General features: G+C 37.2%; 1 protein-coding gene across 1 annotated transcript in view; it reads right to left on the minus strand.

The window, feature by feature from the left end:
• The window catches only part of LOC141334371 (dolichyl-diphosphooligosaccharide--protein glycosyltransferase subunit STT3B-like), a 15,406-nt gene that overhangs the window by 946 nt on the left and 4,460 nt on the right, over positions 1-10,000 (minus strand). The window contains exons 2-12 of the mRNA XM_073839426.1: positions 8,845-8,907; positions 5,471-5,579; positions 5,099-5,386; positions 4,957-5,022; positions 3,979-4,078; positions 3,764-3,862; positions 3,531-3,677; positions 2,054-2,102; positions 1,705-1,859; positions 1,413-1,624; positions 3-149 (exon numbers count right to left, since the gene is read on the minus strand). Coding sequence (XP_073695527.1) covers positions 3-149; positions 1,413-1,624; positions 1,705-1,859; positions 2,054-2,102; positions 3,531-3,677; positions 3,764-3,862; positions 3,979-4,078; positions 4,957-5,022; positions 5,099-5,386; positions 5,471-5,579; positions 8,845-8,907 — 1,435 coding nt within the window. The remainder of the gene's footprint in view (positions 1-2; positions 150-1,412; positions 1,625-1,704; positions 1,860-2,053; positions 2,103-3,530; positions 3,678-3,763; positions 3,863-3,978; positions 4,079-4,956; positions 5,023-5,098; positions 5,387-5,470; positions 5,580-8,844; positions 8,908-10,000) is intronic.

Below are 10,000 nucleotides of genomic sequence, written 5' to 3' on the forward strand. Positions count from 1 at the left end.
ACACTGGGACTGGAATAAGCGTTACTGGTGACCCACGTGCAGTGAACAGTGAACATCAGCAGCAGCAGCAACATGAGGACGATCACCAGACTCCTGATGTTTGAACCCAAACCCTCTTCACACACCTGATGCTTACGCAGCTTACCAGCCTGAAACACACACACACACACACACACACACACACACACACACACACACACACACACACACACACACACACACACACACACACACCAGCAGGGGGCGACACACATCAGTTTAACACACATGATCACTTGGACTCTTGAAAACAAAAATAAGTTTTTAAGATTCTGAATGTTTATTAAAGAAGCCTGAATTTGACCCAAAATACAGCAAAAGCAGAAATATTGTTAAATTTTCAGCATCATTACTCCAGTCTTCAGTGTCAGATGATCCTTCAGAAATCATTCTAATATTCTGATTTGCTTCTCAAGAAACAGTTAAGTACTTTTTTCAGGATTCTTTGATGAATAGAAAGATCCAAAGATTAGCATGTTTCAGAAATAAAAGCTTTTGTAACATTATGCACTGTCATTCAAAAGCTTGGAGTCAATATAATTTTTAGAAGATAAAAAGACAGAAATTAATACTTTTATTTAGCAAGGATGCTTTTAATTGACCAAAAATGATGATAAAGACATTTATAATGTTACAAAAGATTTCAATTTCGGATAAATGCTGTTCTTTTTAACTTTCTATTCATTAACGAAACCTAAAAAAAATTCTACTCAGTGTTTTTAACATAATAATATTAAATGTTTTTAAACATTTAAAAAAATAGCTTTGAAATCACAGCAATAAATTACATTTTAAAATATAACTTTTAAAAAAAATTGCTGCACTTCAAATGAAATCAATGCAGGCTTGGTGAGCAGAAGAGGCCTCTTTAAAAATCTTACTGTTCAAAAACTTTTGTCTGGGACTGTACATGTTTGATATTGTTGCAGATGATTTATTAAGACATGCTATTCCAAATCTCTAAAACATTATTATATTTTTCATTCTATATTTTAATTAAAATTCTTTTAAATAGTAGAAACTATACTGACACTACATTTATTTATAAATGATATAACTAAATGTAAATGTAAATGTAATTTTTTTTTATAATAATTTATAATAATTATAATAATTTATTTTTATAATAAGTTTGATACTTTTTATATTTGTGCTATTTATTGTTAATTTAGTTATTTTATGTAGTTTTATTAAAAATAACTCTGCCCTCACACAAAATTCACGATTGCTCAATCAAACGAGTCATTTACAAATATTTTATGTCAAAGTTGTTTTGCTGATCTGAAGTGTTTCAGATGTTTTCAAATCTCTCATGAGTGTTAGATCTGTGGTGAATCACTGAGTTTGTAGATTCATGCAAGTTCTTGTGGCACCTTATCATAAAGACTCTCAGAGTTCCTCCGGTCGTCCTCGTCGGCGGCGTCTTCAGCCGGAGGATCGTCCTGCTTGAGCTCATCACCCAGATAGCGTTCAAACACACTGGAGAAACACACAGCCGACAGAACGCACACCACCGGCGTCAGAGTCAGCATGAGCCGCACCATCACACCGGCGAAATACACCGCGCTGATGCCGTACAGAACCACTGCGGGACCAACAGAGACACACATCTGAGACACGCAGCACTGGACCTGAAGGAAAGCACGTGCATGTCACGACACTTACCGAACACGCGCTCAGCGGTGATGTTTCTGATGCAGAACCACAGGCCTGCTGGGAAGGTGCAGACCAGGATGTGAAGATCAAAGAAAAAGGAAACCCAGGTGGTCGGCTGATGCTCCGATACCGACGCGATGATCGGAATATGAATCTTAGCATAGCTGCATGAAAAAATATCACACATATCATGAAATGAGCTCAAACTCTGATTAATAAACAAAACACTAAACATGGCCAGAGCTGCTGTACAGATGCAAGAGCTTTAGAGTGTTTTTAGCATGTTGCTTTTTTTTTTTTCAAATTAGTTTTTGATTGTAAATATATACAAATAATGTAACTGTAAGTGTATTTTTACCCCGTGTCCCAGAGTGAATAAAAGCGTCCGCTCCACGGAGCGATCCAACCTGAACACACAAACACACAAGATCGATCATCATGTCATCATATACAGGTGCATCTCAATAAGTTAGAATGTCATGGAAAAGTTAATTTATTTCAGTAATTCAACTCAAATTGTGAAACAGATGCATTAAATAAATTCAGTGCACACAGAAGTAGTTTTAAGTCTTTGGTTCTTTTAATTGTGATGATGGAAGTCCAGGTTTTTTTGACAGTGGCCCTCAGCTCATCTGCATTTTTTGGTCTCTTTTTTCTCATTTTCCTCTTGAAAATACCATATATATTCTCTCTGGGGTTCAGGTCTGGTGAGTTTGCTGGCTAGTCAAGCACACCAACACCATGGTCATTTAACCAACTTTTGGTGCTTTTGGCAGTGTGGGCAGGTGCCAAATCCTGCTGGAAAATCAAATCAGCATCTTTAAAAAGCTGGTCAGCAGAAGGAAGCATGAAGTGCTCTAAAATTTCTTGGTAAACGGGTGCAGTGACTTTGGTTTTCAAAAAACACAGTGGACCAACACCAGCAGATGACATTGCACCCCAAATCATCACAGACTGTGGAAACTTAACACTGGACTTCAAGCAACTTGGGCTATGAGCTTCTCCACCCTTTCTCCAGACTCTAGGACAATTGGTTTCCAAATTAAATACAAAACTTGCCCTCATTTGAAAAGAGGACTTCGGACCACTGGGCAACAGTCCATTTATTCTTCTCCTTAGCCCAGGTAAGGTGTCTGTAGTTCAGGAGTGGCTTAACAAGAGGAATACGACAACTGTAGCTAAATTCCTTGACATGTCTGTGTGTGTTGGCTCTTGATGCTCTGACCCCAGCCTCAGTCCATTCCTTGTGAAGTTCACCCAAATTCTTGAATCGATTTTGCTTGACAAGCCTCTCAAAGCTGCGGTTCTCTCGGTTGGTTGTGCATCTTTTTCTTCCACACTTTTTCCTTCCACTCAAATTTCTGTTAACATGCTTGGATGCAGCACTCTGTGAACAGCCAGCTTCTTTGGCAATGAATGTTTGTGGCTTACTCTCGTTGTGAAGGGTGTCAATGATCGTCTTCTGGACAACTGTCAGATCAGCAGTCTTCCCCATGATTGTGTAGCCTAGCGAACCAAACTGAGAGACCATGAAGGCTCAGGAAAGCTTTGCAGGTGTTTTGAGTTGATGATCTGATTGGTATGTCACCATATTCTAATTTGTTGAGATTGTTAAGTGAATTGGTGGTTTTTTGTTAAATCTGAGCCAAATCATCACAATTAAAAGAACCAAAGACTTAAACTACTTCAGTCTGTGTGCATTAAATGTATTTAATACACAAGTTTCACAATTTGAGTTTAATTACTAATACTGAAATAAATGAACTTTTCCATGACATTCAAATTTATTGAGTTGCACCTGTATGTCAGATGATCATGTACTGTGGTAAACTGACCGATGCTGCTGAGGTAAACGACACACACAAACAGCAGCAGCGCAGCGAGACAAACGCAGACAGAAAACAGAGTCTGTTTGTCCTGCCGCGTCAGTCTGTCTCGCAGGAACTGCAGGAACGAGTAGAGCTGCACAAGCACGAACACACCTGCACACACACAAACACACTGAATCAATGTTAAATCAACACTGAATCAACATTTGAGACTCTGTAGCCAATCAGGAGAGACTCACCAGCTGCTGCCATGTGTTCGCTGGTTCTGATTGGCTGAAACCCAACAAAAGGAATCTGCATAGACAGAATCAGACCAATGATGTAGAACGTGCTGTACGCTGAGAGAGAGAGAGAGAGAGAGAGAGAGAGAGAGAGAGAGAGAGACGACCAATCAGAGTCAACACGGGAATGAATCAAAGTTCTGATTCTCCTGTGAATCTTGACTGAGACTCACCGATGTAAACTCTCTTACTGAAGCGGCGCATCAACAACAGAACGAACACGTGAAGAGGAATCAGATTAATGATGAAGACGTAACCGCCCCACGCCGACACCTCAAACACACACACACTGTTAGTCTGTATAGAGTCATCTTCTCTCTGTGATAAACACTCTGATTTACTGAATTGATTTGAATGCGAGCAAAATCATAAAATCAATCAGCAAAAACAACAAAGAGATTCAGTCTGTTGTTTGAGAGTGTTTGTGATTAGATCTCTCTAACGTGATGAAAACATCTTTAAAATACTTTTAAGAACTTATGGATATAATAAAACACTTAATTGAACAGTATTTTCAGGCACTTAACTCCATGTAATGTGCAAATCAATTAAAATTATAGTTTAAATTTATAATACATTTAATTAGTTAAACTTGTGTGCTTTTTTCAACTCACTTAAGTGAACTTAAATACATCTTTATATGTTTTACAATTTCATAATTATGTTTCTTTGGAATATGGTTAAAGTACTGAATGTACTGACAAGAATTTATGCAAGTATTTAAACTCGTATATCATGTATTTAAACATTTTTAATGATTAAGTAAACTAGCACATTTTAAAATACATTCACTTTAACTATAATATTGAATAACACTACAGATAAAATTAACTATTAATTGTGCTTTAGTGTGTTTAGTGCACTTCTTTAAAGTGCGAGAAAAAATGTGTAAAATAAAAATATTTCAAATATATTTTAAAGTAAAATTTTAATTTAACATTATCATTAAAAGTGTACGTAAGTGTGTAAGAAACAGTCATGAAAGTAAACTCTCTTTAAATATACTTAAATGGCCTTTTATTTCACTATTATTATGAAAATACACACTTTTAAGATGTGAAGCACACTACAAGTGCATATTTGATAGACCTAAGTGCACTTCTTTTTCACTGAAGACATACAGGCTGATTCAGTACATCATTCACACTCACCATGTAGAAATATGAGAGACAACATCCGACGGTCCAGGACACTGATCCGGTTTTGATTGACTTCACCTGAACAAACAGAGAATGACTCACTCCCAGTTCAATTCATAAATCCACGCTGAACTTCCTCAGCGCTTCCTCTTACCCACAGGAAGTAGGTGAACTGCAGGGCGAAAATGGCGATGGCCTCGTTATCGAAAGATCCGGCCACCGAGCGTGAGATGTATCCAGGCACGATGGCCATAAAGCAGGCGGACAGAAGCCCCGCACCCTGAGTCCACAGCTCACGCGTCAACAGGAAGGTAGCGATCGCGGTCAGAGCGCTGAAGACGGGCGCCAGGAACACGCAGACGTCCCGAATGTGGATGGTCAGGTGGACGAGGTTCAAGATGTAGTGAATCAGACCTGCGGTCACCATCAGACCAGGATAGACCTGCAGGAACACACAGAAACTGGTCTGAGCTCCGCATGAAGCTGAATCAGAGTTCAGACATGAATGAAGTGAATCTCGACTCACCGTTCCTCCAACGATTCTCCCCAGAGGATACCAGGCTCTCTCATCAAACCAGTTGAGGAACTCGTAGAAACCGTTGGTGGTCAGATGATGGGTGGATCTGTAATTAAACCTGTTCACACACACATAAATATTCAGAGCTGAACATGCAAATGAGAATAAGGGCAGTGTTTTTTGCTAATATCAAGCGTGAATGTAACGTCATCTGTGTGGTGTGATGTTTCTGATCTTTCTTCCAAGTTTCACAGCTGATCTTGAATCAATCCATCATCACATATATGCTCTTATGATACACTTAATATTATGACAATTAGGGATGCACCGAAATAAAAAATTTTGGTCGAAGCCAAACAAAATTAAACACTGGGCCAATGGCCAAAGGCTGACTACTGAACATGTTTGTGTGTGTGTGTGTGTGTGTGTGTGTGTGTGTGTGTGTGTGTGTTTCACCATTGCATAATTTAAATAGCCAAAATGTGCTTTTTACAGGTTTGTCTTGCTTTTCAAAAATAAAAATAAAAAAAATCAATTACAAAACAACAATTTAAAAATATTTACTTAACACTGAACATTTTTAACATTCTAGTACAGTCGTGGCCAAAAGTTTTGAGAATGACACAAATATTAGTATTCACAAAGTTTGCTGCTAAACTGCTTTTAGATCTTTGTTTCAGTTGTTTCTGTGATGTACTGAAATATAATTACAAGCACTTCATACGTTTCAAAGGCTTTTATCGACAATTACATGACATTTATGCAAAGAGTCAGTATTTGCAGTGTTGGCCCTTCATTTTCAGGACCTCTGCAATTCGACTAGGCATGCTCTCAATCAACTTCTGGGCCAAATCCTGACTGATAGCAACCCATTCTTTCATAATCACTTCTTGGAGTTTGTCAGAATTAGTGGGTTTTTGTTTGTCCACCCGCCTCTTGAGGATTGACCACAAGTTCTCAATGGGATTAAGATCTGGGGAGTTTCCAGGCCATGGACCCAAAATTTCAACGTTTTGGTCCCCGAGCCACTTAGTTATCACTTTTGCCTTATGGCACGGTGCTCCATCGTGCTGGAAAATGCATTGTTCTTCACCAAACTGTTGTTGGATTGTTGGAAGAAGTTGCTGTTGGAGGGTGTTTTGGTGCCATTCTTTATTCATGGCTGTGTTTTTGGGCAAAATTGTGAGTGAGCCCACTCCCTTGGATGAGAAGCAACCCCACACATGAATGGTCTCAGGATGCTTTACTGTTGGCATGACACAGGACTGATGGTAGCGCTCACCTTTTCTTCTCCGGACAAGCCTTTTTCCAGATGCCCCAAACAATCAGAAAGAGGCTTCATCGGAGAATATGACTTTGCCCCAGTCCTCAGCAGTCCATTCGCCATACTTTTTGCAGAAGATCAATCTGTCCCTGATGTTTTTTTTGGAGAGAAGTGGCTTCTTTGCTGCCCTTCTTGACACCAGGCCATCTTCCAAAAGTCTTGGCCTCACTGTGCGTTCAGATGCGCTCACACCTGCCTGCTGCCATTCCTGAGCAAGCTCTGCACTGGTGGCACTCCGATCCCGCAGCTGAATCCTCTTTAGGAGACGATCCTGGCGCTTGCTGGACTTTCTTGGACGCCCTGAAGTCTTCTTAACAAGAATTGAACCTCTTTTCTTGAAGTTCTTGATGATCCTATAAATTGTTGATTTAGGAGCAATCTTAGTAGCCACAGTATCCTTGCCTGCGAAGCCATTTTCATGCAACGCAATGATAGCTGGTCACCATGGTTAACAATGGAAGAACAATGATTTCAAGCATCACCCTCCTTTTAACATGTCAAGTCTGCCATTCTAACCCAATCAGCCTGACATAATGATCTCCAGCCTTGTGCTCATCAACATTCTCACCTGAGTTAACAAGACGATTACTGAAATGATCTCAGCAGGTCCTTTAATGACAGCAATGAAATGCAGTGAATTGTTTTTCGGGATTAAGTTCATTTTCATGGCAAAGAAGGACTATGCAATTCATCTGATCACTCTTCATAACATTCTGGAGTATATGCAAATTGCTATTATAAAAATTTAAGCACCAACTTTTCCAATATTTCAAGATTCAAGATTCAAGATTCAAGATTCTTTATTTGTCACATACATAGTCGTACAAGTACAACACGCAGTGAAATGTATCCTGAGCTATTCCATTTGACTTTGCAAACAAATTATAAATAAGTAATCTCCTAAACATAAGAATTAAAAATTTATAAAATTTTAATATATATTTATATAGTGTAGCAGCAATATAATAATATATAATAATTTATTAAAGTGCATTTAGCCATACTAATACACAATGTTAAAACAAGGCAATACAAACAGAATTTGTAGGCAAAATATGTAAACAATGTAAAGAACAAACTAAAACAAAATAAAGTTAAAAAAAAAAAAAAAAAAAATATTTATGTAATTCTAAAAAATTTTGGCCACGACTGTAGACATTATAGCCTAGCAACAAAGCACAATTTAACCTAAAATTAATAAGTTAGTCAAATGATATTCTTTGGCCATTTTTAAGACCTCCTTCTTGAATCAGGCATGTGTTTTTAATGTACAAATAAATGCAGCCTTGCTGAGCAAAGGAGAATGTTATAATAAATGTATTAATAGAGCTGTTGTAATGATTTTGTTATCTTTGTTATTTTTGTCTTACTTTTTTATTTTATTTTACAGAACAACAGTAAAATAACAATTCTAACATTTATGAATGTTGGTGGAAACCCGCAAGAAGACCTCAGTACTACTTTTTGCTGACAGCAGCAGATTCTCATCAAGCTGTTTCAGCACAGATTTTCCTCGCATTTTGGACTTTGAACCCTGGCTGCATATATTAGACAACATAATAATGTTCTGTAGTTTATTTACTAATGGTTTAAGGTCATTTCGCGATTTTAGTCATCATACAGTAACCAGCAACAACCAGCCCTTTTTCTTCTTATTGAAGACATTTGATGCAGTACATACAGTCTCTCGCTGTCAGAGCTTGTAATGATTTTTGTGTGTTTCTCTGACAGTTTTAAATGCTTCCAAACTGTCGACATGTTTGCTGCATTAGTGCACGCCTCTATTTGATCACGTCACATAATTTTTCGGTATTTTGCTTATTTGGCCGAATAATTTTGGTTGCCGAACATTCGGTGCACCCTAATGACGGTATAGCTATATAACAAACTCATGATATAAAAAAAATTAAAAAAAAATAAAAAACAATGCACACATGACATATAAATAAATAAATAAATAAAATGAGCTTATAACAAAAATAAACAAACATACGGTATGAATTATGACACACTCTTCCTCATCTTCTGAAGGCATGAGCTGTAAACAGTGATGGTGCACCTGTTCAGACACTGAGAGAACATAACCATCATCTGCATTCGTCTGTCTGGATCAGACCAGCATCTGTGAGCACAACATGACAACATCAAAAGCTTCTGGACACAACGAGAGAAACTCACAAACACACACACAGACAAAAGACCGTCTGAGTGTTTGTGAGCTGATCTCAGAGAACCCATTTCTCTGCTCTAGAGGTTGTGAAACCAATGCTGGTAATCCATCACAGATGACACACACACACACACACACACACACACACACACACACACACACACACACACACACACACACACACACACACACACACACACACACACACACACACACACACACTATTTTGAGACAGTAATTAGTTTTCTCTAGTTTTGTGTGTCTATGACAGATTTTGTTGTATAGTCAAAGCGTCAGAATGAGACTACACAAGAACACAATCTGAATTAAAAGACACAACTGATATTTATTACAAATACAACAGATCTGTTAATCTGTCAAAACAATTCATCTGAATTAAACATAAAAATGATCTGATTTAAAACACAATTGATATGAATTACAAATCAAACTGACATGGATTACAAGCAAATGGTCTAAATTCAAATCAGAACCAAATTTATCAAAAATACACTGATCTGAATTAAAAATCAAACTAATATGGATTACAAACAAATAGTCTGAATTAAAATCAGAACCAAATTTGATCAAAAATACACTGAATAATCCGAATTAAAAACTAAACTGAAACTGATCACAAAAACAACTGATCTGAATTTATTAAATACACAACTGATCTCAAATAAAAATGTAAAATTGATTACAAACAACTGATCTGAATTAAAATCAGAACTGAATTTTTCAAAAATAAATTGATCTGAATTAAAAATTAAACCGAAACTGATGGACACACAACTAAAACCAGAACTGAATTAATTCAAATCTATTCATCTGAATTAAACACAAAACTGACCTGATTTAACATGCAATTGATCTGAAATTGATTAAATTGAAACCGATCACAAACACAACTGATCTAAATTAAAATCAGAACTGAATTGATCAAAAAAACATTGATCTGAATTAAAAATCAAACTGAAACTGATTACAAAAAACTGATCGTAATTAAAATCAGAACTGAATTTATTACAAACACAATTGATCT

Source organism: Garra rufa, chromosome 5 (assembly GCF_049309525.1).
Source record: "Garra rufa chromosome 5, GarRuf1.0, whole genome shotgun sequence".
Lineage (NCBI taxonomy): Eukaryota > Metazoa > Chordata > Actinopteri > Cypriniformes > Cyprinidae > Garra > Garra rufa.